Genomic DNA, 27,756 nt, shown 5'->3' with positions numbered 1-27,756 from the left:
TTCAAGGTAAGTGGAAGCATCAAGTGTGCTTAAGAAACAGTGATTGTAGTTGCAATTGTGTTGTCTTTGGCTTGTTTGGATGCAAGCGTTCGACAGTGCAGAAAGACATTCAAGGGATGACTGAAGGAGAACAGGACAAGCACAGTCAGAGCGATGTTCACCTGCACACACATGAACGGAGAGATGGTTACAGTATTTTCAGTTAAAAAAAAAATACTCCACCCTTCAACTGATATTTTGTGGTGCAAATGTTGAGTCAATTGCAATGCCATGTTTTAGGAATTGTTTTTAAGATGCATCTTTTGAGTCTTTTTCCTGTTGAGGACCAATCGATCACCTTTGGCTGAAACCAAGCCTTCTGCCAATGGGCAGCACATTTTGTTGACAAATCCCTTGCCATATCCTTTATATTTTCACGCGGGTAGTATGTGATTTGTGTACCTTATGTGCTAACTGTGTTCATTTGACAGCTTTTATCTGACTTTAACTTTAACATAGATTAGGCAGTATGTGAATTGTGTATCTTATGAGCTTACTTTGTTAATTTTTATTGCTTGTTTTGACTATCTGCAGCCCAAAGGGCACAATCCCTGTGCGACCTGTAGGCTGGTCCCAAACCTGGATAAATGCAGAGCGTTGAGGCAGGAAGGGCATCCGGTGTAAAACTGTGCCAAACATATATGAGCATTCATCAGACGAATTCCATAACGTCTTGGCCCAGGCTAACTACGCCCGCTCCCAGCACTGTTAATCTGCAAGGCGTAGGTAGAAATTCACATAATATAGGTCAAAGACAAAAAAGAGGAGGAAAGCGGCTGAGCCAGCAGAAGAAGAAGAGGCATGCACAGACCCTACAACTGTGTGTAGGGACTTTGAATGTTGGGACTATGACAGGAAAAGCTCAGGAGTTTGTTGACATGATGATTAGGAGAAAGGTTGATACGTATATTGTGCATCCAAGAGAGCAAGTGGAAAGGGAGTACGGCTAGAATCTTAGGAGCAGGTTTTAAATTATTTTATTATGGAGTAGATGGGAAGGGAAATTGAGTAGGGGTTATTTTAAAGGAAGAGCATGATAAGAATGTCTTGGAGGTAAAAAAGAGTATCAGATCGAGTGATGAGGCTGAAATTTGAAATTGAGGGTATTGTGTATAATGTGATTAGTGGCTGTGCCCCACAGGTAGGATGTGACCTCGAGTTGAAAGAGAAATTCTGGATGGAACTAGATGAAGTAATTCTGAGGATCCCAGAGAGAGAGAGATTTGTGATTGGCGCAGATTTCAATGGCTATATTTGCGAAGGAAACAGGGGGGATGAAGAACAGATGGGTAAGTACGGCATTCAGCAAAGGAACTTTGAGGGTCAGATGGTGGTGGACTTTGTAAAAAGGATGGAATTGGCAGCGATGAACTCTTATTTCCAGAAGAGGGAGGAACATATAGTGACCTACAAGGGTGAAGATAGAAGCACGCAGGTGGATTATATTTTGTACAGACGATATAATCTGAAGGAGGTTACTGACTGTAAAGTAGTGGTAGGGGAGAGTGTAGCTCGCCTGCATAGGATGGTGGTTTGTAGGAGGAGTCTGATAGCGGATAGGAAGATTAAGAAGACAAAGGTAGAGCAGAGAATCAGGTGGTGTAATTTGAGAAAGGAAGAATGTTGTGCGGCCTTTCGCAAAGAGGCGAGAAAGGCTCTAGATGGACAGGACGAGTTCCCAGAAGACTGACTACCTTGGCAGTAGTATTCCAGAGAGGCAGGCAGGAGATTACTTGGGGTGCCTTCTGGTTGGAAACGGGAGAAGGAGACTTGATGGTGGAAACCTAAAATGCAGGGACTCATCTGAGGAAAGAGATTAGCGAAGAAGTGGGACATGGAGAGGACTGAGGAGAGGTGGAAGGAATACATTGAGATGCGACGTAGGGCAAAGATAGAGGTGCCGAAGGCTAAACAAGAAGCATATGACGACATGTACACCAGGTTAGATACGAAAGAAGGAGAAAAGGATCTCTACAGCTTGGCCACACAGAGGGATAGAGATGGGAAGGATGTGCAGCAAGTCAAGGTGATTAAGGATAGCGATGGAAATGTGTTGACTGGTGCGAGTAGTGTGCTAATTAGATGGAAAGAGTACTTTGAGAAGTTAATGAATAAAGAAAATGGGAGAGAAGGTAGAGTAGAAGAGGCAAGTGTGAATGACCAGGAAGTGGCAATAATTAGTAAGGGAAAGGCACTGAACAGAATGAAAAATGGAAAGACAGATGGTCCTGATGACGTACCAGTGGAGGTATGGAAGTAATTTGGGGAGTTGGATGTAGAGTTTTTGACAATGCAGCCCTATGGGGGCACAAACCAGTGCAATCTGTAGGCCGGTCCCAAGCCCGGATAAATGCAGAGGGTTGCGTCAGGAAGGGCATCCGGCGTAAAAACTGTGCCAAACAAATATGAGCGTTCATCTAAAGAATCCCATACCGGATCGGTCGTGGCCCGGGTTAACAACACCTGCCCCCTGGCACTGCTAACCTGCAGGGCGTCGGTGGAAATTCAGCTACTGTGGGCCGAAGACAAAGAAGAGGAGGAAACCGGATCCAGCGTCAGAAGAAAAAGAGGAATGCACAGAGCCTACAACTGAGTGTAGGGACTTTGAATGTTGGGACTATGACAGGAAAAGCACAGGAGTTGGTTGACATGATGATTAGGAGAAAGGTTGATATTCTGTGCATCCAAGAGAGCAGGTGGAAAGGTAGTAAGGCTAGAAGTTTGGGAGCAGGGTTTAAATTATTCTACCACGGAGTAGATGGGAAGAGAAATGGAGTAGGGGTTATTTTAAGGAAGAGCTGGCTAAGAATGTCTTGGAGGTGAAAAGAGTATCAGATCGAGTGATGAGACTAAAATTTGAAATTGAGGGTGTTATGTATAATGTGGTTAGCGGCTATGCACCACAGGTAGGATGTGACCTAGAGTTGAAAGAGAAATTCTGGAAGGAACTAGATGAAGTAGTTCTGAGCATCCCAGACAGCGAGAGAGTTGTGATTGGTGCAGATTGTAATGGACATATTGGTAAAGGAAACAGGGGTGATGAAGAAGTGATGGGTAAGTACGGCATCCAGGAAAGGAACTTTGAAGGGCAGATGGTGGTGGACTTTGCAAAAAGAATGGAGATGGCTGTAGTGAACACTTATTTCCAGAAGAGGGAGGAACATATAGTGACCTACAAGAGCGGAGGTAGAACCACGCAGGTAGATTATATTTTGGGCAGACGATGTAATCTGAAGGAGGTTACTGACTGTAAAGTAGTGGTAGGGGAGAGTGTAGCTCGACAGCATAGGATGGTAGTATGTAGGAAGATTCTGGTGGTGGGTAGGAAGGTTAAGAAGACAAAGGTAGAGCAGAGAACCATGTGGTGGAAGCTGAGAAAGGAAGAATGTTGTGCGGCCTTCCGGAAAGAGGTGAGACAGGCTCTCGATGGACAACCGAAGCTCCCGGAAGACTGGACGACGACAGCCAAGGTGATCAGAGAGACAGGCAGGAGAGTACTTGGTGTGTCATCTGGTAGGAAAGGGGAGAAGGAGACTTGGTGGTGGAACCCCAAAATACAGGGAGTCATACAAGGAAAGAGATTAGCGAAGAAGAAGTGGGATACTGAGAGGACTGAGGAGAGGCGAAAGGAGTACATCGAGATGCGACGTAGGGCAAAGGTAGAGGTGGCAAAGGCTAAACAAGAGGCATATGAAGACATGTACACCAGGTTGGACATGAAAGAAGGAGAAAAGGATCTCTACAGGTTGGCCAGACAGAGGGATAGAGATGGGAAGGATGTGCAGCAGGTAAGGGTGATTAAGGATAGAGATGGAAATCTGTTGACTGGTGCCGGGAGTGTACTAAATAGATGGAAAGAATACTTTGAGAAGTTGATGAATGAAGAAAATGAGAGAGAAGGAAGAGTTGAAGAGGCAAGAGTGAAGGACCAGGAAGTGGAAATGATTACTAAGGGGGAAGTCAGAAAGGCACTACAAAGGATGAAAAATGGAAAGGCAGTTGGTCCTGATGACATACCGGTAGAGGTATGGAAGCAATTTGGAGAGATGGCTGTGGAGTTTTTGACCAACTTATTCAACAGAATACTAGCGGGCGAAAAGATGCCTGAAGAATGGAGGAAAAGTGTTCTAGTTCCCATTTTTAAGAACAAGGGGATGTTCAGAGCTGTGGGAACTATAGAGGAATAAAGTTGATGAGCCACACAATGAAGTTATGGGAAAGAGTAGTGGAGGCTAGACTCAGGACAGAAGTAAGTATCTGCGAGCAACAGTATGGTTTCATGCCTAGAAAGAGTACCACAGATGCATTATTTGCCTTGAGGATGCTCGTGGAAAAGTACAGAGAAGGTCAGAAGGAGCTACATTGTGTCTTTGTGGATCTAGAGAAAGCCTATGACAGAGTACCAAGAGAGGAACTGTGGTACTGCATGCGTAAGTCTGGTGTGGCAGAGAAGTATGTTAAAATAGTACAGGACATGTATGATGGTAGCAGAACAATGGTGAGGTGTGCCTTAGGTGTGACAGAGGAATTTAAGGTGGAGGTGGGACTGCATCAGGGATCAGCTCTGAGCCCCTTCCTGTTTGCAGTGGTAATGGATAGGCTGACAGATGAGGTTAGACTGGAATCCCCTTGGACCATGATGTTCGCAGATGATATTGTCATATGCAGTGAAAGCAGGGAGCATGCAGAGGAACAATTGGAAAGATGGAGACATGCACTGGAAAGGAGAGGAATGAAGATTAGCCAAAGTAAAACAGAATATATGTGCGTGAATGAGAAAAGTAGAGGGGGAAGAGTGAGGCTACAGGGAGAAGAGATAGCGAGGGTCGACGACTTCAAATACTTGGGGTCAACAATACAGAGCATTGGAGAGTGTGGACAGGAAGTGAAGAAACGGGTCCAAGCAGGTTGGAACAGCTGGCGAAAGGTGTCTGGTGTGTTATGTGACAGAAGAGTGTCTGCTAGGATGAAGGGCAAAGTTTACAAAACAGTGGTGAGGCCGGCCATGATGTACGGATTAGAGACGGTGGCACTGAAGAAACAACAGGAAGCTGAACTGGAGGTGGCAGAAATGAAGATGTTGAGGTTCTCGCTCGGAGTGACCAGGTTGGATAGGATTAGAAATGAGCTCATTCGAGGGACGGCCAAAGCTGGATGTTTTGGAGACAAGATTCGAGAGAGCAGACTTCGATGGTTTGGACATGTTCAGAGGCGAGAGAGTGAGTATATTGGTAGAAGGATGTTGAGGATGGCGCTCCCAGGCAAAAGAGCGAGAGGAAGACCAAAGAGAAGGTTTATGGATGTGGTGAGGGAAGACATGAGGGCAGTTGGGGTTAGAGAGGAAGATGCAGGAGATAGGCTAAGATGGCAAAAGATGACACGCTGTGGCGACCCCTAACGGGACAAGCCGAAAGGAAAAGAAGAAGAAGAAGAAGGATGTAGAGTTTTTGACGAACATATTCAATAGAATACTAGCAGGAGAGAAGATGTCAGAAGAATGGAGGAAAAGTGTGCTTGACCCATTTTTAAGAATAAAGGGGATGTTCAGAGCTGTGGGAACTATAGAGGATTAAAGTTGATGAGCCACACAATGAAGTTATGGGAAAGAGTAGTAGAGGCTAGACTCAGGACAGAAGTAAGTATCTGCGAGCAACAGTATGGTTTCATGCCTAGAAAGAGTACCACAGTATTATTTGCCTTGAGGATGCTTGTGGAAAAGTACAGAGAAGGTCAGAAGGAGCTACATTGTGTCTTTGTAGACCTAGAGAAACACTATGACAGAGTACCAAGAGAGGAACTGTTGTACCGCAGGGAGCAGGCAGAGGAACAAACAAACAAAAGATGGAGGCAAACACTGGAAAGGAGAGGAATGAAGATTTGCCAAAGCAAAGCAGAATATATGTGCATGAATGGCAGGGTTGGAGGGGGAAGAGTGACGCTCCAGGGAGAAGAGATAGCGAGGGTTGATGACTTCAAATACTTACAATACAGAGCAATGGAGAGTGTGGAAAGGAAGTGAATGAATGGGTCCAAGCAGGGTGGAAGAGTTGGTGGAAGGTTTCTGGTGTTCTATCTCACAGAAGAGTTCTGCGAGAATGAAGGGCAAAGTTTATAAAACAGTGGTGAGGCCGGCTATGATGTACAGATTAGAGACGGTGGCTCTGTAGAAACAACAGGAAGCAGAACTGGAGGTAGCAGAAATGAAGATGCTGAGGTTCTCGCTCGGAGTGAGCAGGTTGGATAGGATTAGAAATGAGCTCATTAGAGGGACAGCCAAAGTTGGATGTTTTGGAGACAAGGTGAGAGAGAGCAGACTTCGATGGTTTGGACATGGACATGTTCAGAGACGAGAGAGTGAGTATGTTGGTAGAAGGGTTCTGAGGATGGAGCTGCCAAGCAAAAGAGCGAGAGGAAGACCATGAGGACAATGGCTGTTAGAGAGGAAGATGGACAAGATAGGCTTGGATGGAAAAACATGACATGCTATGGCGACCCCTAACGGGACAAGCCGAAAGGAAAAGAAGAAGAAGATTTTTCAGTATACTGTATTTACAGTGGCGGCACGGTGGATCAGCTGGAAAGCAATGGCCTAACGGTTCTGAGGTCCCGGGTTCAATCCCGGACCTGTCTGTGCGGAGTTTGCATCTTCTCCCGTCCCTGTTTGGGTTTTCTCCGGGCACTCTGTTTTCCTCCCACATCCCACAAAAACATGCAACATTAATTGGACACTCTAAGTTGTCCCAAGTGTAATTGTAAGTGCATCTGCTTGTCTCTATGTGCCCTGCGATTGGCTTGCAACCAGTTCAGGGTGTACGACCTATTGAAAGCTGGATAGGCTCCAGCACTCCCGCGACCCTTGTAAGGAAAAATGGCTAAGAAAATGGATAGATGGATGGATGGATGTACTACAGCTCAAACCTTAAATACAGGGTGGATTGTATTGTATGTATTTTTTTCCCCCGCCATCCCCACAAGGGCTCTGCGCAAATGACCCATGAATAATATTTTGTATTCATGTTTCTCAATGAGTTACAGAAATCTTTTTACTTTTTTTTTTTTTTTTTTTTTACAGTGTTTGTCACAAAAAGTTGTGCAATAAAATCTTTTACCAAAAGACAGCATTACACTATTTTTTCCAGGCTGGCTAAATTTTTTTTGGGGGGGTTAGTTTTTTTGCTTTATTTATTTATTTTTTTTAAATACATTTCTGTCAGACAACTGTTTAAACATAATGCTTGATTATTTGTATTTTTTTTAGCATATTAAATGTATTATTGCTTCATTCCTTTTTAAGTTAATCTATTATCATTGTTGCCTTTTCTGTCCTTTACATCAATTTTGTCCACCTTTTGACTGTAGCAACAAGTAATATAATACTGTAGTCATGCACTCACATATAAAGGATCTCCATCCAGAACCTCTTCCACCACAGCAAAGCAGCCATATTGAAGTAAGGAGAAGACTGCTGAGAGAGCAAAGAGGAGGCCGTACAACTTCCCAAAGTGACACGGTGGGAAACTACACACATACATAAACAAAGAAATGTAAGTAAACACACACAAATAATTTGCTCTTGTCATTTCTTCTATATCGTGTTGCCTTCAGATATGAGTTTCATTCATACTGTCTGAATGTTCGTAATTTAAAATGTTTTGGAACCACCCTGCCCAATTAAAATGAATGGAAATTTCATTCATCTGTTTCATTGCCGGCGCAGCAGTAACGTATTGGCATCAGAGTTCTGAGGACCAGGGTTTAAATCCTGGCCCTGCCTGTGTGGAGTTTGCATGTTCTCCCCGTGCCTCCTTTGGTTTTTCCCAGGCACTTTGATTTCCTCCCACATTCCAAAAACATGCAACATTAATTGGACACTCTAAATCGCCCCTCGGTGTGATTGTGAGTGTGACGGTTGTCTGTCTCCATGTGCCCTGCGATTGGTTGGCAACCAGTTCAGGGTGTACCATGCTTCCTGCCTGATGACAGCTGGGATTGGCTGCAGCACTCTTGCAACCCTTGTGAGGATAAACAGCTCAGAAAATAGATGGATGGATGGATGGTTCCTTGCCACCCCCCCCCCAAAAAAAAAAAGCGGGGAGTGCTGGAGCCTATCCCAGCTGTCAACGGAAAGGAGGCGGGGTACACCCTGAACTGGTTGCCAGCCAATCGCAGGGCACATTGAAACAAACATCCCCACTCACAATCACACCTCGGGGCAATTTAGTGTCTCCAACTAATGTTGCATGTTTTTGGGATGTTGGAGGAAACTGGAGTGCCCGGAGAAAACCCACACAGGGACCGGCAGAACATGCAACTCCACACAGGGGGGTCTGGGATTGAACCCGGGAAATGCGAGGCCATCTTTTTCCACTGCCCCAAAGATGATGATGCACTTTGCTGCCCCCTCTCTTTTATTTTAAGTAAATTAAAAGCAGTAGGATTTGATCTCGAATGTGGCCATTGAGGAATAAGATCAGGCAAGGGCATTAATAAAATCTGTGATGACCACGATATAGTCAATCCTATTTATTGTGTTTTTTATTTACCAAAGATGGCTTTCTACTGAGACCACAAGTTTAAGTGTAAATAAAAATTGCATTTCATTGCTAACCTTGAGTGGAAATGGAAAGTTTCTTGTTTTCTGAAAACATTTTTTACTCACGCCACTGCGACAAAGGCAGCCATTCCACCGTACAGGAAGCTGTAGCTGGTGACTTGCATGACAAAAGTGAAGTACTGAAGGGGCAGAGTTGGGATGGAAGCGCAAATCGAGAACACCAACGCCAGCAGTGACGTCAGGAAGAAAGAGAGAACTGCGGAATTCAGGTCTGCTTCTTGTTCACTCATCCCTGTAAAGATATACACAGAAGAAAAGACATGCAAGAGTTTCGTGAAAGCCACGACCATCCCTGCCGATTATGTGAAAATCTGCAATCAAAATCACCATTTTATGTTAGTACGAGTACTCGTGTATATACAGTACTGTTCCATCCGCCCATTTCAATTTTTCCACTATGTTACTGGACATTATTTGGAAAAGCATTTTTATGTGAGGCTTCACCAGCGATACAATGTGTATCTGAAGTTAAGCGGATGGGAGGAAGGTTCCAGAAGGGCAACCAAATCCGCAGTATAAGTACCTGCCACCGGGGTTTTGCGCTTGTGCCGGTCCAGGATGAAGCCATTAATGGGACCAACCAGGAGTCCGCACATCTGAGTGAAGGCAAAGGCATTGATGTACTGGCTCACTGCCAACACACCAAATACAAGAGAGATGTGAAAAATGGTTTGAGATACCACATGTCTTTCAGCAATGAAAACACTGAATATTATAACATTATAATCATATTGGGTGCTTGGGGATGTGTGTTATTTTTTGGGTAGATCTCGGTGGTAGATGTGTGTGTGGGCGTGAGTACCAACTGCTGCGTCCCCGTGAGCCAGACGAGCCAACATGGGGTTGAGGGTGCCAATGAACAGGTAATGTCTCAGCTGGATCACAGACAACCAGAGGAGGACCAAGAAGAAGAATCTGGATAGAACACACTCACGGAAAGATTTCTCTGAGGAAGATAATGCAGATGTGATGTGGAGGCATGAAATTAAATGAAGAATGGGCTATAACAACTGATCATTTCACACACCAGGTTTTTCAGGACAATCCTCTGTGGGTGGCGTCTCATCAAATGGCAATTGGAAGTCAGTCTGCATGCCTCCATTGGTGTTCTTTGATCTTCGGCAGGATACCCTGAGGAGTTCAGAGAGGACTATCAGAGAAAGCAGCAGGCATTGTACAGGGAGCCCTCTAGTTAAAATGATCTCACCCTACAACGTTTCAACTTTACAATGCCCATCCACCGTCCACCATTTTGTCTAGCCAATGTGCATAGTGCTTGTCCTTGTTTGTGCGCCGGAAGTATCTTTGCATTTCTACCCCTCCTTTTTAGACATTATGGCCCCAAAAAAGAAAGCTGTATTTTACCACTGTTTCTTCAGCCAAAACAAAATCCATTACAATGACAATGAAGCTCAAAATCCTAAAAAGATCGGAGAAAGAGACACCGATGAACATTAGTAAAGAGCTAGGCTTCAGTTGGTCGACCGTGGTGACATTACCAGCATGTGAAACAGAACTCGCTCATAACCAGAGGACTCCCTGTACTGTACTTTTTGCTGTTAGAGCAAGAGGGACTTGATTTTCAACCCTCATTTCATGCACCATGTCCTCAAATGTTACCGGTACTTTGTTGCAATACTGTGTTGAAAAATCTGATTGACCAATGAAGGATCAGGAGTCACTTACATCAGCTTGGCCCACTTGGAACCGCAACTCTAAATTGAACACGTTATTCCCAAGGAAAGAGGAGAAGCAGTTCAAATTAAATTCACCTCTTGGTTTTTATGAATTTCAGCTTCATCCCGAAATTTCACCCAAAATCAACTATCCAGAACTTTTGCTAGTAGTGTATATTTAATGTTACACCGCCCCGGAAAAAAAATGAATAAGGAGATAATTAAGTGAACAATCAAGTCTACAAAGAGTGAAACTGCAACTTTATGAAAAAGTTAAACTCTTGACATTTTATTCCTGTGGTACCTTGAGGTATGAGTCACGTGACTTAACTTTTGAGTTTTTTGAGATACACTATGTTTTTGTTTTTTTTTTAAATCTAGAGATACCAGCAAAGTTTGAGAAACAAGTTGTCTCCAGAGCCCCACCGATATACAGTGGGGGTAAGTTTCACAAAATCCAATCACCAGCAAGTCACATTGGTTTCCTTGCTGTGGAAGGCCAAGAATACCAGTTGGTGGTGCTAATGCACCAATAAGATGGTTTGCTTGTGGAAAGCCTAAACCTAACAAAAGAAGCTAAATATATTTGGCAGAGTCGTGTTTTTGCTTCATATTTTGTACACAATTTAATACTGTGATTTTATATCGTAAAATAATCTTGAAAAAAATTTAGAAAAAAAAAATTTGGGTGTTTGTTGGGGGGTGGCTGGAACACATTCAGTGCATTTCCATTTATTTAAAAGGAAAAAGATGATTTTTTTTTTTAGGGATACAAGTGTTTTGAGATAGAAGACCTGACTTGTCTTTTTGCCCCACCTTCATCCTTTCATGCTTCCTCTGAGGAGCAAGGTTTAAAATACATACCCATACTTGTAGCTATCAGGCAGCGGGTACGGGATTGACGTTTTAGGAAACAGGAATATTGTCCTGATCACATGATGCACGCTGGCTGCAGCCAAGAACAAGAAACAGGCCTTGAGAGGGATGCCAGATTCAAATATCAACTGTGGGGCCAAAGTGAACACGATCACTAATAAAGAAAACCTGGAGTTTGAAAAATGCCCAAAGCCCTTCGACGCACTTTAACGAGGAGGAAGACACCTGAGGAAGAGTCGAAGGCGCCATTGTAGACAGTGATGATGGTGGAACGATGAGCACCAAACAAATTTGCCACCTTCAGGAGAATAAATTCATTGGATGAGTGTCATATTTCATTTCTTCAAGCGGCCTTCCTTTGAGTCATTAATGAACACATTAATGCGGCTTTTACGCAAAAAAGCAGCAAACACAATGCAAAGAAGAGAGGAACCTCTGATTCGACAGCCTACACCCACACCTCTGCGAATGCCATCCATCCATTCATCCATTTTCTGTGGTGCACACCCTGGACTGATCACCAGCGACTCTCAAGGCACAGATAAACAACCATTACACGCAAAGTCACACCTACGGGCAATTTAGAGTCTTCAGGGTTTTTGGAATGTGGGTGAAAACTGTAGTACATGTAGAAAACCCACTCAGGTACGGGAAGAACATGCAACCTCTACAGAGGTGAGGCCAGGATTTTAACCCCGGTCCTCAGAACTGTGAAGCAGATGCTCTAACCAGTCACGCCAGTTTTCCGAGGTCTGTTGATGTTCTCCTGAAGTTGTACTTTTCCACCCATTACAAAAAATATTTTTTTTCCCAGGCAGATGTGCTAACTTGTTTTGAACTCTTTTTTTTGGGCGATTTGACCCATGACATTCTTTGGTAGAGAGTATGAGCACATTTTATCTATGAATCAGCTGCCTGTTGATAACAGCTCTGTTACATTTTTTTAACTCTTTCCACTCTTTATTTATCTATATTTTTCCTCATCATGATAAACTATTTGTACTTTTACAGATAGCGATAAAGTAATGTGAAGTGAGACAAAGGGCTCATTGGACGGGGGCTTTAAACTGTTCTTTTTGTATGCAGAAGAAATAATAGCTTTTAGAAATCTGTAGGTTTTCTTAAAATTAAAACCTAAGCTGTTGAAGACTTCAATCATTTCCATGTCTCTCTTCTACTAACAACATCACACAATTCCTTGGCCTGTGCAATGGGTGGGACCTTTTCCTTCATCCAGGACAAGACAGTGAGGTGGTGATACTGAAAGATGATTGTTGACTGATAACTGCTCCAATCTTGGTCAAAAGAGAACTTTATTAACAGCCAACAAGTGTCACACCAAGCTTTTTAGTGCTTGAGAGAGGTCCGGTCACAAATGATTTGCACATCTCCAAAAGTTTAGATGGAACTATGACGGTTTGTCAGAGCAACAGACCCAGAAATGCAGTTTACAAAGGCCAGACCTACTCTATGCTTTGTAAGTAACAACTAAGTATCATGTCTTTGCGCTTAAGTTGAACGTAAACGCCAAAGTTGAGACAGGCAAGTGGTGGATCAAGTCCTAAGTCCTAGACTTGGAAACCCAAAGTCAAGCTGCAAGTAAGTCCTCGACTTTGAAATGGGACTTGCAACTTAACTCAAGACCTGCCTACCTCAAACACAAGTTGCAGTCAAGATGCAAATACTCGATTTTTAACTCAAAGTCAAGTCACAAGTAGTCTAGGACTTGCAACTTAACTGGGCACTTACCTGTCTTCTTCTTGGGACCTGATTTTGGGACTTGAGGGCAAAGATTTGACACTGACCTGTGACTTGCAAAGCAATGACTTGGTCCCATATGTTAATCTGTGGAAAATGCAGTTAGTCTCATACACGTGGAGGTTCTGCTATGAAATCTATTGGATTGCAATCTGTTTCTACTACATGCACATGCACATCCACATGCACATGCACATAGGCACACTGTGGACAACATACCAACTTACCAAGTAAATCAATGCCTTAGTAAATCCTTTACATGGCCAAAAAATTCTCTTGAAGTGTACACACATGGGAAAATCCTGATTGCCAACTACCTACCTGCATGTTGGTGAGGAGCAGCATCATCCCACCAACAGCTATGAGTGAGAGCGCTGGGTAAAGTAGCACGGACACAGCTGGTGGAAAAAGAAAAAAATCAAAGCGCTTCCTCACGGCCATGTTACGACAGGTTTTCCATCTTTATATGTATACAATGGAACCTTGATTTACTCGACCCTCATTTAATATCTGATAGATAGATCAGATATTCAGATCAGGTAGATATCTGAAGTAATGGACCGTCTTGACAGTACATGTCTCAAAAAATAGTTTCCAATTGTCACTTAAACCAGCATGGACAAAGTTTGTGAGTTGCAGAATTGGTCACTGTTGTTAACTGACGCTGAAGTGCAATAGAGGGAGATACGTTTTTATAAGCAAAGTTGGAAAGGCATTTTAGCCCTAACGACTCCAAATCAGTCTTGCATGCAATACAATCACTAACCAGTTACAAGAGACAATCCCTCCAAGCTGAAAACATTAATAGACGAGCCAAAGACTTGAACAGCTTCTACAGGAAATTCGAAAATGACCCTTTCCCACCCAACGCCTACCAAGCCAGACCACCGATCACCATCAGACCTCTGACTTCTATGTTGACCATCCATGAACAGGATGTAAGATGCATCTTAAAACAAAAAAAGATCAACACTACAGTGGGCCCTGGCCTTGTGTCTCCATCCTGCCTCAAAATTTGTGCGGACCAGTTTGCTCTAGTCTTCACAGAGATCTTCAACAGATTTCCGGAATTGTGGGAAGTACTATCCTGCTTAAACTGCTCCACCATCATCCTGCTCCACAAGAAACCTGTAATCTTGGGTCTGAATGACGACAGGCCTGTCACCTTGATATCTGTGGTCATGAAGTCCTTTGAACACTGTGTGGTGTACCACGTCAAGAACCTCACTGCTCCCTTGGTGGAACACTGCAGTTTGCCTACCAAGCAAACAGGACAAGATGGGACTGCTCTTCATTCTAGAATACCTCAAAAGTGCAGGGACCTTTGTGAGGATACTTTTTGTGGACCTACAGTGAAGAAAATGACTATTTGAAGTTCTCCCACTTAGAAATCATCGAGGGGTCTGAAATTTTCATCGTAGGTGCATGTCCATATGAGAGACATAATCTAAAAAGAAAAATCCAGAAATCACAATGTATGATTTTTTTAATGATTTATTTGTATAATACAGATGCAAATAAGTATTTGAACACCCGAGAAAACCAATGTTAATATTTGGTACAGTAGGCTTTGTTTGCAATTACAGAGGTCAAACATTTCCTGTCGCTGTTCACCAGGTTTGCACACACTGCAGGAGGGATTTTTTTCCCACTCCCCCACACAGATCTTCTCTCGATCAGACAGGTTTCTGAGCTGTCGCTGAGATTTTCTATTGGGTTTAGGTCTGGATACTGGCTAGGCCACGGCATAACCTTGATATGCTTCTTACCGAGCCACTTCATGGTTTTCCTGGCTGTGTGCTTTGGGTCATTGTCATGTTGAAAGACCCAGCCACAACCCATCTTCAATGCTCTGACTAAGGGAAAGAGGTTGTTCCCCAAAATCTGAGAATACATGGCCACGGTCATCCTCTCATTAATACAGTGCAGTCGTCCTGTTCCATGTGCAGTAAAACACCCCCAAACCATGATGCTACTGTCCCCATGCTTCAGAGTAGGGATGGTGTTCTTGGGAGGGAACTCATCATTCGTCTTCCTCCAAACACAGTTCATGGAATTATGACCAAAAAGTTCAATTTTGGTCTCATCTGACCACAAAACATTCTCCCATGACTCCTCTGTAACATCCAAATGGTCATTGGCAAACTTAAAATGGGCCTTGACATGTGCTCGTTTCAGCAGGGGACCCTTCCGTGCCATGCATGATTTCAAACCATGACGTCTTAGTGCATTACCAACAGTCACCTTGGAAACGGTGGTCCCAGCTCTTTTCAGATTATTGACCATGTCCTGTCGTGTAGTTCTGGGCTGATTCCTCACCTTTCTAAGGATCATTGAGACTCCAAGAGACGATATCTTGCATGTGGCTCCACTCTGATTGAGATCGACTGTCATGTTTAGCTTCTTCCATTTTGTAATGATTGCTCCAATAGTGGACCTTTTTTCACCAAGCTGCTTGGCTATTTCTCCATAGCCCTTTCCAGCCATGTGGAGTTTGTGTCTTGTGTCTTTGGACAGCCCTTTGGTCTTGGCTATGTTACAAGTTTGAGTCTTACTGATTGTATGGGGTAGACATGTGTTTTTATGCAGCTAACGACCTCACACAGGTGCATCTGATTCAGGATAATACATGAAGTGGAGGTGGACTTTTAAACAGGACTAACAGGTCTTTGAGGGTCAGAATTCTAGCTGATATGCAGGTGTTCAAATACTTATTTGCAGCTGTATCACACAAATAAATCATTAAAAACATCATACATTGTGATTTCTGGATTTTCTCTTTAGATTATCCCTCTCACAGTGGACATGCACATACGATGAAAATTTTATAGCCCTCCATGATTTCTAAGTGGGAGAACTTGCAATATAGCAGGGTGTCCAAATACATTGTACATTCTTCTTTTCCTTTCGGCTTGTCCCGTTAGGGGTCGCCACAGCGTGTCATCTTTTGCCATCTTAGCCTATCTCCTGCATCTTCCTCTCTAACCCCAACTGCCCTCATGTCTTCCCTCACCACATCCATCAACCTTCTCTTTGGACTTCCTCTCGCCCTTTTGCCTGGGAGCTCCATCCTCAGCACCCTTCCACCGATATACTCACTCTCTCGCCTCTGAGCATGTCCAAACCATCGAAGTCTGCTCTCTCGAATCTTGTCTCCAAAACATCCAGCTTTGGCTGTCCCTCTAATGAGCTCATTTCTAATCCTATCCAACCTGGTCACTCCGAGCGAGAACCTCAACATCTTCATTTCTGCTACCTCCAGTTCTGCTTCCTGTCGTCTCTTCAGTGCCACCGTCCCTAATCCGTACATCATGGCCGCCCTCACCACTGTTTTGTAAACTTTGCCCTTCATCCTAGCAGAGACTCTTCTGTCACATAACACACCAGACACCTTTCGCCAGCTGTTCCAACCTGCTTGGACCTGTTTCTTCACTTCCTTACCACACTCACCATTGCTCTGGATTGTTGACCCTAAATATTTGAAGTCGTCCACCCTCGCTATCTCTTCTCCCTGTAGCCTCACTTTTCCCCCTCCACTTTTCTCATTCACGCATATATATTTATATATTTACATATTTATTACATATACTGTTTTACTTCGGCTAATCTTCATTCCTCTCCTTTCCAGTGCATGTCTCCATCTTTCTAATTGTTCCTCTGCATGCTCCCTGCTTTCACTGCATATCACAATATCATCTGCGAACATCATGGTCCAAGGGGATTCCAGTCTAACCTCATCTGTCAGCCTATCCATTACCACTGCAAACAGGAAGGGGCTCAGAGCTGATCCCTGATGCAGTCCCACCTCCACCTTAAATTCCTCTGTCACACCTAAGGCACACCTCTCCATTGTTCTGCTGCCATCATACATGTCCTGTACTATTTTAACATACTTCTCTGCCACACCAGACTTACGCATGCAGTACCACAGTTCCTCTCTTGGTACTCTGTCATAGGCTTTCTCTAGATCCACAAAGACACAATGTAGCTCCTTCTGACCTTCTCTGTACTTTTCCACGAGCATCCTCAAGGCAAATAATGCATCTGTGGTACTCTTTCTAGGCATGAAACCATACTGTTGCTCGCAGATACTTACTTCTGTCCTGAGTCTAGCCTCCACTACTCTTTCCCATAACTTCATTGTGTGGCTCATCAACTTTATTCCTCTATAGTTCCCACAGCTCTGAACATCCCCTTTGTTCTTAAAAATGGGAACTAGAACACTTTTCCTCCATTCTTCAGGCATCTTTTCGCCCGCTAGTATTCTGTTGAATAAGTTGGTCAAAAACTCCACAGCCATCTCTCCAAATTGCTTCCATACCTCTACCGGTATGTCATCAGGACCAACTGCCTTTCCATTTTTCATCCTTTGTAGTGCCTTTCTGACTTCCCCCTTAGTAATCATTGATACTTCCTGGTCCTTCACACTTGCCTCTTCAACTCTTCCTTCTCTCTCATTTTCTTCATTCATCAACTTCTCAAAGTATTCTTTCCATCTATTCAGCACACTACTGGCACGAGTCAACACATTTTCATCTCTGTCCTTAATCACCCTAACCTGCTGCACATCCTTCCCATCTCTATCCCTCTGTCTGGCCAACCTGTAGAGATCCTTTTCTCCTTCTTTCGTGTCCAACCTGGTGTACATGTCTTCATACCCCTCTTGTTTAGCCTTTGCCCTGCATCGCATATCGATGTACTCCTTTCGCCTCTCCTCAGTCCTCTCAGTATCCCACTTCTTCTTCGCTAATCTCTTTCCTTGTATGACTCCTTGTATTTTGGGGTTCCACCACCAAGTCTCCTTCTCCCCTTTCCTACCAAAAGACACACCAAGTACTCTCCTGCCTGTCTCTCTGATTACCTTGGCTGTCGTTGTCCAGTCTTCCGGGAGCTTCTGCTTTCCATCGAGAGCCTGTCTTACCTCTTTCCGAAAGGCCGCACAACATTCTTCCTTTCTCAGCTTCCACCACATGGTTGTCTGCTCTCCCTTTGTCTTCTTATTCTTCCTACCCACCACCAGAGTCATCCTACACACCACCATCCTATGCTGTTGAGCTACACTCTCCCCTACCACTACTTTACAGTCGGTAACCTCCTTCAGATTACATCGTCTGCACAAAATATAATCCACCTGCGTGCTTCTACCTCCGCTCTTGTAGGTCACTATACGTTCCTCCCTCTTCTGGAAATAAGTGTTCACTACAGCCATCTCCATCCTTTTTGCAAAGTCCACCACCATCTGTCCCTCAAAGTTCCTTTTCTGGATGCCGTGCTTACCCATCACTTCTTCATTGCCCCTGTTTCCTTTACCAATATGTCCATTACAATCTGCACCAATCACAACTCTCTCGCTGTCTGGGATGCTCAGAACTACTTCATCTAGTTCCTTCCAGAATTTCTCTTTCAACTCTAGGTCACATCCTACCTGTGGTGCATAGCCGCTAACCACACTATACATAACACCCTCAATTTCAAATTTTAGTCTCATCACTCGATCTGATACTCTTTTCACCTCCAAGACATTCTTAGCCAGCTCTTCCTTTAAAATAACCCCTACTCCATTTCTCTTCCCATCTACTCCGTGGTAGAATAATTTAAACCCTGCTCCTAAACTTCTAGCCTTACTTCCTTTCCACCTGCTCTCTTGGATGCACAGAATATTAACCTTTCTCCTAATCATCATGTCAACCAACTCCTGAGCTTTTCCTGTCATAGTCCCAACATTCAAAGTCCCTCCACTCAGTTGTAGGCTCTGTGCATTCCTCTTTTTCTTCTGACGATGGATCCGGTTTCCTCCTGTTTTTTTTTTTTTGTCTTGGACCCACAGTAGCTGAATTTCCACCGACGCCCTGCAGGTTAGCAGTGCCGGGGGCGGGCGTTGTTAACCCGGGCCACGACCGATCCGGTATGGGATTCTTTAGATGAACGCTCATATTTGTTTGGCACAGTTTTTACGCCAGATGCCCTTCCTGACGCAACCCTCTGCATTTATCCGGGGTTGGGACCGGCCTACAGATCGCACTGGTTGGGCTGCATTTACATGAGGATCTTATTCATGGCCTTCAGCTCTGCATTCAACACCATCATCCCCGAACTCCTCTCTTCCAAGCTTCTCCAGCTCAGCATCTTGCCTGACATCTGCCATTGGATTTACAGCTTCCAGACAGGCAATACACAACAAGTAGGGCTGGGGTACACCATCACACCCACATGCAGCATCAGCATCAGAGCACCCAAAGGTTGTGTTCTCTCCCCGTTGCGCTTCTCTCTCTACGCAAACGACTGCACCTCAATGTACCCAGCTGTCTTTGCTCATGACTCCACACTCATTGGCCTCATCAAAGACGCTGACGAGTCTGCGGAGCGACAGGAAGAGGCTGCAGCTGTGGTATGACTGACACAACTTGGAGCTGAGCACAACAAAGACTGCAGAGATGATCGTGGACCTCACGGGGCATCCTTTTTCACAGCTATGCTGTCGAACTGTCTCGTGTCAACCGTCAAGACCTTCAAGTGACTGGGAATTACAGTCTCTCGGGCTCTGGAATGGTAGATCAACGTCAACTGCAAACTCAAAAAGGGCCAGCAGAGGATGTACTTCCTGCAGCTACTGAGGACGTACGACCTGCCGAGGGAGCCGCTGGGACAGTCCTACGCAGTGGTTATCAAATTAGTACTGTGTACCTCCATCACAGTCTGGTTTGGTGTGGCTCCTAAAAAATTACAAACTCTGCTTGCAACGGCTAATCAAAACTGCTGAAAAGATGTTCGGTAGCTGCCTTCCCACCCCTGAGGACTTGCACACTTTCAGAAGACAAGCATGCAAAATCTTGTTGGACCCATCACATCCTGGTCACCATCTCTTCTAGCTCCTTACCTTGTGTAGGTGCTACCCCACAATGCAAACTAAAACTAACAGCTTTTCCAACAGCTTCTTCCCTCTTGTCATTATCTTGTCATCAGAGACTGGGATTTCGGTATTTCCGGGTCACAGAATATAACAACCAACAAACGTGACTCTCATGTCAATTTGGCAGCCTGGCTGAATGCCACGTCATTCTATCGAAGCCAATGCATTGACATTTGTTGGCCATGCTGAATGTGGCATGCTTTGATATGGCAGCCAGGATGGGAGGAGCTCTCAAGATGCATAATTGCACTGAGAGAGAGAGAGAGAGAGAGAGAGAGAGAGAGAGAGAGAGAGAGAGAGAGAGAGACTGTTAACTTTAGAAGGAATATGAGACACAGTTTTGAAGTCTGGAACATACTAACACTAACTTTTTTTGTCAAGCTGTTTGTCTGTGGCATTGGCTTTGGATCTAGTAAGTACACTAATTTCTTACATCCTTATGAAAGTACCCACCTTGACTTTCCTGTGTATGTCAACAATGTTGACAACAAGCACACCAGTGTGGTAAATTTGGATAAGGTGGACATCCATCCATCCATTATCTACCGCTTTTCCGGGTCGGGTCACGGGGGAAGTAGCTTCAGCAGGGATACCCAGACTTCCCTTTCTCCAGCCACTTCTTCCAGCTCTTCCGGAGGGATCCCGATGCGTACCCAAGTCAGCCGAGAGACATAGTCTCTCCAGCGTGTCCTGGGTCATCTTCGGGGTCTCTTTCCGGTGGGACATGCCCGGAACACCTCACCAGGGAGGCGTCCAGGAGGCATCCGAATCAGATGCCCCAGTCAACTCATCTGGCTCCTCTCAATGCAGAGAAGTAGCGGTTTGACACGGAGCCCCTCCCGCATGACCGAGCTTCTCACCCTATCTCTAAGAGAGAGCCCGGACACCCTGCAGAGGAAACTCATTTTGGCCGCTTGTATCCGGGATCTTGTTCTTTCGGTCACGACCCACAGCTCATGCCCATAGGTGAGCATAGTAACGTTGATTGACTGGTAAATTCAGAGCTTCGCCTTTCGACTTACCTCCCTCTTTACCACAACGGACCCATACGAAGTCTGCATAACTGCAGACGCTGCACCAATCTGTCTGTCGATCTCCCGCTCCATTCTTCCCTCACTCGTGAACAAGATCCCAAGATACTTCAACTCCTCCACTTGGGGAAGGATCTCATCCGTGACCTGGAAAGGGCACGCCACCCTTTTCCGACTGAGGACCATAGTCTCGGATTTGGAGGTGCTGATTCGCATGCCAGCCGATTCCCACTCGACTGCGAATCACTCCTGTGAGAGCTGGAGATCACGGCTTGATGAAGCCAACAGAACCACATCACCTGCAAAGAGCGGAGATGGGATGCTGAGGCCACACCCTCTACGCCTTGGTTGCGCCTAGAAATTCTGTCCATAAAAGTTATGAACAAAATCGGTGACAAAGTACAGCCATGGCGGAGTCCAACTCTCACGGGAAAAGAATCCGACTTGGTGCCCGCAATGCGGACCAAAGTCTGACAGCTGTCATACAGGGATCGAACAGCTCGTATCAGAGGATTCGGTACACCATACTCCCGAAGAACCCCCCGCAGGACTCCCCGAGGGACATGATGAGTATTTTTCAAATATTTTGCTAGCTTTTTTTTATATATTTACTCACAACAACGTAGTACTGTACTGGGTATTTTGGACAACGAGAAAAGTACATGTGCTGTAATTTGGTTGTTTCCAGCCCCCCAAAAAGTGCTTCACTATAATGGACAATAAGGAGTAATGGATGAACTCCACGCCTCCACACACACATGCCACCACCTAGACAATCAAATCAAAATTCTGATATACAATGTCCAGGGGTCACTAACATTGTACCCAAGGGCAGCCGGTAGCCCCCAAGGACTTGAAGAGTAGTCTGTGGGCTCCCCATTGCGGGACACGGTGATTTTATTGGAATGTTGTGAAGTGATCATTTGGTACCTTTCTGAATTATGAATGTGAATTCCCAAGATGTTTCAAAAAGGTCGGTGACAGGTATTGTAGGTGATAGAAATATTTCTATATTTACCTGGCGTTGCAAAGGCCAACATCAAGAGACCCCCAGTGTGAAGAGCTCTGGTGCAACAAAACATAAGTCGTTATTTGCACTCATCTGGGTTATTGTTTCCGAACCTATATTGAGTCAAAGCAAATATTTTACATCAGAAAAAACATCATGGCACACCACCAAGTCAACTTGTTACAAAATCTAAATACACAAGATAGTTTTGTACCTTCAGCCATCTGCTTAAAGTGCAACTGTCATGAAATGGATGATTTTTTGTACATTATTCATGAAAAACCCACAGCCAATATGGTCCCATGTTTTTTCACCACAAAACATGATTTTGACGTATACAGCTTTTTGTAACTCCCGCCATGAAAATCCTCTCGAGGGATTTGTTTTTGAGAAGAAGCAGGAAATGACGTAAAGGACAGCGGCGCCTCCTAGTGGACTCGTTTGTTTCCATTAGATTTACCTCCGGGAAGGTAGCTCATTGCTCCTTCGTGTTAGCCAAAATGCCGGCTCATTGCATTGCTGGACATTGCTTGAACACTCGGGAGAATAGAACTACCCTTTATAAGTTTGAAAGAGACCCTGTTCCTTGTGAAAAATGGATTGCACCGGTGCAGAGGACGAGAACTTCGTGGGTTCCAAATAACAGGTAGGTGTGTATACAGCTCCCAAAAAAAAAAAAAAATAGTTTGGGGCGGACCACGTAATCGGTCTCTCTCATAACGTAACAAAAGATCCGCGTATGAAATGTGTCGACGTGCGCGTCGCCCAGCCAACAATGTCTCACTCAGCCTCGTCCCGATAGTGTTTATCGCGTACTGCGGTGGCTGTGAACAACCCTCTAAAAGCAGTATGCCTCGGCTTCATTATATGCCACCACGGCGCCGAAAATCAGCCACACCAGCTGAGGCGCCGCGTTCGGCGGTCACAGCTCCTGCGAAGGCTGCGCATCGGGCTTTGGGACGGGGGCGGCTCTGAAGAACCCAGCCAAGAATGCGTTACTCAGTCGCGTGCGTGCATAAATTGCCCCGGCTCGACTGTGTTGCTCAGTACTGCGGCGTCTGTGAACACCCCCCTAAAGCAGCGCCGCTCAGCTCTGTCATAAGCCACACCGGCCGGCTGCGATGAGCCGCGATGGCTCATCTCCGCCGCGGAAGTGGATTGGACGTTGATGCGGTTTGACCGTGATCGCATATCATCTGAATATGGCTCGAAACAATAGTGTCATATTGCTCTGAGGGGCGTCGGAAAAATCTGAATATCTCTGTTGTTCGGCTTCCATAGTTGCCGGCACTGCGTGTTTTCAATGGCGGAAGTGACGATGACGTCAAGGACAGAGGACGCGACCAATATGGCGACCACTTGGATATCGAGGGACACTCAATTGTGCAACTTTACGCATGGATGACGCAAAATCCGCTCACATTTATTTTTTCGTATAGACATTGAAGTGAACACTGTTATATGTATTTTTCATTACAATATCTATTTTAGAATGTTTATAGTGATGACAGTCCCACTTTAAAGAGTATTTAATTGTTCCACCTATCACTATATGTCGTTGGCATAGGTAATTGAGCAAAGATTATTTTGTAGGAAAAAAAAAATTACAATTAACTGGAACTAGATAATTTCCTGCAGCAAACCTGATAAACTCTCACGCCACCGAGATTAGATAGACATAGATTCTAGGTCAGGGGTGCCCAAGCTTTTTTACCGCAAGATCTATTAGGGTTTAAAATAGGGGGGAACTCGCTGACTGGCGTGTTTTCCTGTACTGTAGTTGTTTGAACATGCGCCGTGAGCTAAAGATCAGAAATATATGGCTTTTTTTTCTCTCGCAGCATGCCTTCGCAATTGACCAAAACTGCCTTGCGATCGACTGATCACAGTTCGACACATTGAGCACCCCTGTTTAGGTCATCTAATCTATATCATGATAGCAGAGTGATGCAATGTACAAAAATGCACCTGAAGATAAACATTGTTTTATGAAGTGTATTTCAAACATTCAAGGTGTGGTGTTATTTTTAAAGGGACAGAAAATTGAACACACCATGGAGAAGAGTGTTTTGAAAAAAACTGCCAAATTTTAACTAACAGAAGATGACGATACAGTTCCATTCATCCATCCCATTTCTGAGCCGCTCATCCTCGCAAGGATTGCAAGAATGCTGGAGCCTATCCCAGCTATCACACCTAGGGAAATTTAAGAGTCTTCAATTCATGCATTTTTTTGGGATGGGGGAGGAAACCGGAGTGCCCAAAGAAAACCTACACAGGGACGGGGAGAACATGCAACCTCCACACTGGTGGGCACGGGGTTTCAACCCCGGTCCTCAGAACTGTGAGGCAGATGCTATAACCAGTCGTTCACTGTGCCACCTAAACAGTCCCTTTAAATAGTTTAATGTTAAGTTATTTTAGCACTCACAATCCAAAGAGCCGAGCCACCAAGGTGCCAAACCGGTCAAAGATGACACCGTTTAAGAATGTCAAGAAATTATTCATGAAGGATGCAATGGTGAAGACCAGAGAGAACTGTTCATCCTGCCCCCTGCAATCTGATAAAGACAGACAAACTTCAACAAATATTACATAGCATTCTGGAAATTTACAGACATTTTTGCAGCAACTTTTTTTTCTCTTGCCAGCACTGACTGAGAAGCACAAAGGGAAGGTTGAGATCTTCGCTACTGATTAATATAAGCGTGAGGAATTTGAATGTCCTGCTGTCAAGCATCTCAGCAGTAAAAAAGCTGGAATGGCAGGTATGATATAGGACAGTAGCTGTTCAGTACTGCAACAACACAGACTCTAGAAATTAACTGGGTAATTCCAGATGATCTTCAACTGCCCTTGTCAGTGACTGGTGTGATATTGTGATGCCTCGGCGTACTCTGTCACTTATTTCACAACACTTCTGTTCTGTGTTGGCCTTTTCCCTTGAAACAAGCCTTCTCCTTGTCAGAGAATATTAAAGTTCTAAATGAAATGAAGTTGTCTGGTCACAGAGACTTTCTACAGCCCTTTGTTCATCGAAAGCAGCCAGCTGAATGTATTTATCTTTCTGTCAATGTTTGGGAGAAGTCCACTCATGAAAGTTGGTACTTCCACTTCTTCAAGACTTTCTAATAATTTATTGAAGTCTAATTAAATTTAAGCTTTCAGACTGTTCATTTCTCTTATATTCACCACACCCACATGTACAATTAGCTATATCAGCGCTTGTGTTTTATCATTTCCTCAGGTACTAGTTTTGTGATGTGATTGATTGTCGCACTTGGATGGTTGCAACTAACTATTCTGCTTATTTTTATATTGAATATGGCACCCAAGCACAGGAGCGTCTTTGACCTTGATGTACACCAGTTTTTGTCCATCTGCTGCTTTGTACTGACGGATTTAAAAAAATATATACTTTTCTCTGTATAGGCCCCATACCTCAGTGGGTAGAGCGTTGGTTTGGTAAACCACAAGTTGTGAGTTGGTATCTCACTGGGGTCTCTACTCCCCCAAGAGGTGTTGTGTCAGGAAGGGCATCCGGTGTAAAAACTGTGCTTCTGTGCTACTCATTCTAGACATGAAACCATACTGTAAGAGCCTAAATGTAATTTCTGTTCTTCAAATATTTTTTGAGAATAATTTTTGTCAGAATAATTTGTGGCAAGTTTCTGTGATATAGTTTCAGATAGTTTTAATTATGTAACATTGTGTATTCCCAAATTGTTTATTATATGTACGCTGTGGTGGCACGGTTGGCCTCACAGTTCTGAGGTCCCGGGTTCAATCCCGGACCCACCTGTGTGGAGTTTGCATGTTCTATCCGTGCATGCGTGGGTTTCCTCTAGGCACTCCCGTTTCCTCCCACATCCCAAAAACACGCAACATTAATTGGACACTCTAAATTGTCCCTAGGTGTGATTGTGAGTGCGGTTGTTTGTCTCAATGTGCCCTCCGATTGGCTGGCAATCAGTTCAGGGTGTACCCTGCCTCCGTTCCGTTGACAGCTGGGTTAGGCTCCAACACTCCTCATGACCCTCGTGAGGATAAGCGGCAAAGAAAAGGGATGAATGGATGGATGTTTTCTTTGAACAAACCACCTGCGTCCTGGATTACTTTTATTTCCCCTTTTTTTGTGCAATTAAAGAACGAATGATGCATCACGATTAGCCCGACTAGGAACCTACACATATTGTTGGTCGCAGATAATTACTTCTGTCCCGCCACACCAGACTTGTGCCTGCAGTACCACAGTTCCTCTCTTGGTACTCTGTCATAGGGTTTCCCTGGGTCTACAAAGACACAAAGTAGCTCCTTCTGACCTTCTCTGTACTTTTCCACGAGTATCAAGGCAAATAATGCATCTGTGGTACTCTTTCTAGGCATGAAACCATACTGTTGCTCGCAGATACTTACTTCTGTCCTGAGTCTAGCCTCCACTACTCTTTCCCATAACTTCATTGTGTGGCTCATCAACTTTATTCCTCTATAGTTCCCACAGCTCTGAACATCCCCTTTGTTCTTAAAAATGGGAACTAGAACACTTTTCCTCCATTCTTCAGGCATCTTTTCGCCCGCTAGTATTCTGTTGAACAACTTGGTCAAAACCTTCGCAGCCATCTCTCCAAATTGCTTCCATACCTCTACAGGTATGTCATCAGGACTAACTGCCTTTCCATTTTTCATCCTCTTTAGTGCCTTTCTAACTACTCGTCTTAGCCAGCTCTTCCTTGAAAAGAACCCCTACTCCATTTCTCTTCCCATCTACTCCTAGGTAAAATAATTTAAACCCTGCTCCTAAACTTGTACACTTACTACCTTTGCACCTGCTCTCTTGGATGCACAATATATCAACCTTTCTTCTAATCATCATGTCAACCAACTCCTGGGCTTTTCCTGTCATTGTCCCAATATATTCAAAGTCCCTACAACTCAGTTGTAGGCTCTCTGCATTCCTCTTTTTCTTCTGACGCCGAATCCGGTTTCCTCCTTCGACCCACAGGAGCTGAATTTCCACCGACGCCGTGCAGGTTAACGGTGCCGGAGGAAGACGTTGTTAACCTGGGCCACGACTAATCTGGTATGGTGGTCTTGTGATGAATGGTCATACTTGTTTGGCAAAGTTTTAAGCCAGATGCCCTTCCTGATACAGCCCTCTGCATTTATTCGGGCTTGGGACCGGCCTACAGATTGCATTGGCTTCTGCCCGCATAGGGTCCATTATGCAATTTTTGACTAGCTACTAGAAAATGGAAAATGGTGGGGAAAAAAGTTGACGCTGGAGTAGGTCGTGAAGAAATTGCGTAGGTGAAAGCAGAATAACTCAATCACAGAGAAAAAGAGCAATCTGACCTTGGAGCTGCAAGCTGTCATTGTTTGTGGTGTTGATGCAAAAGGAGCCAAAGAACCCCTGGGACTTGAAGATGAACACAAGTGAGGCCCACCCGAAAATTATTCCTGCAAAGAATAGACACTCCACCATGCCTGTGACGAAGGTGAGGCCTTGTCGTACTTTTATGTTTGTTGAACACAGCAACATCATTCAAGCTTCGTGAACACACACCTGGCAAGGAGGAGATGATACAAAATGATAATAAATGTGCAGGTTATTATCCTCTGTCTACTGTATGTAAAATCCACATTGACTTATATTCTACTGTATGTTAACTCTAACATGCTGTTTAGGTGAAAATTGACCTGTTTTGATATTTCATGCTCATTAAATATTCTAAATGCCATTCTTTTATCCCTAAATTTTATTACTTTTTCTGAAGTGATCTAAAATATACAAAACTGAAAAGGTTTCAAAAGGTCATTTTTACGTACGATGTGCTCCAATGCTT

At 44.3% G+C, this 27,756-nt stretch overlaps 1 protein-coding gene and 1 pseudogene across 1 annotated transcript; one reads left to right on the top strand and one right to left on the bottom strand.

Moving 5' to 3' along the window:
* LOC133508852 (equilibrative nucleobase transporter 1-like) lies at positions 1 to 27,452 on the bottom strand. Its single transcript, XM_061835344.1, has 12 exons — positions 27,266 to 27,452; positions 24,345 to 24,474; positions 21,923 to 21,969; positions 13,285 to 13,361; positions 11,411 to 11,503; positions 11,194 to 11,333; positions 9,681 to 9,784; positions 9,456 to 9,599; positions 9,177 to 9,284; positions 8,699 to 8,885; positions 7,434 to 7,557; positions 1 to 161 (listed from the first exon to the last, which is right to left on the bottom strand). The coding sequence occupies exons 1-12, from the start codon at positions 27,450 to 27,452 to the stop codon at positions 30 to 32; spliced, it is 1,473 nt and encodes a 490-aa protein (XP_061691328.1). The 3' UTR covers positions 1 to 29.
* The window catches only part of LOC133508853 (protein OSCP1-like), a 36,024-nt pseudogene continuing 15,725 nt past the window's right edge, over positions 7,458 to 27,756 (top strand).

The sequence above is a fragment of the Syngnathoides biaculeatus genome, chromosome 11 (genome assembly GCF_019802595.1).
Source record: "Syngnathoides biaculeatus isolate LvHL_M chromosome 11, ASM1980259v1, whole genome shotgun sequence".
NCBI classification, from domain to species: Eukaryota; Metazoa; Chordata; class Actinopteri; order Syngnathiformes; family Syngnathidae; genus Syngnathoides; species Syngnathoides biaculeatus.
This window is presented reverse-complemented; position numbering and strand designations above follow the sequence as displayed.

Bases quoted from the DNA above. Each gene is read 5' to 3' on its own strand.
- LOC133508852 (XM_061835344.1), bottom strand. From the start codon at position 27,452: ATGTTGCTGTGTTCAACAAACATAAAAGTACGACAAGGCCTCACCTTC. The intron at 13,362-21,922 runs GTAAATATAGAA...TTTTTCCACCAG, and splicing joins GTTGGCCTTTGCAACGCCAG to CTGTGTCCGTGCTACTTTAC. The intron at 9,785-11,193 runs GTATGTATTTTA...TGAACTCCTCAG, and splicing joins CCTGATAGCTACAAGTATGG to GGTATCCTGCCGAAGATCAA.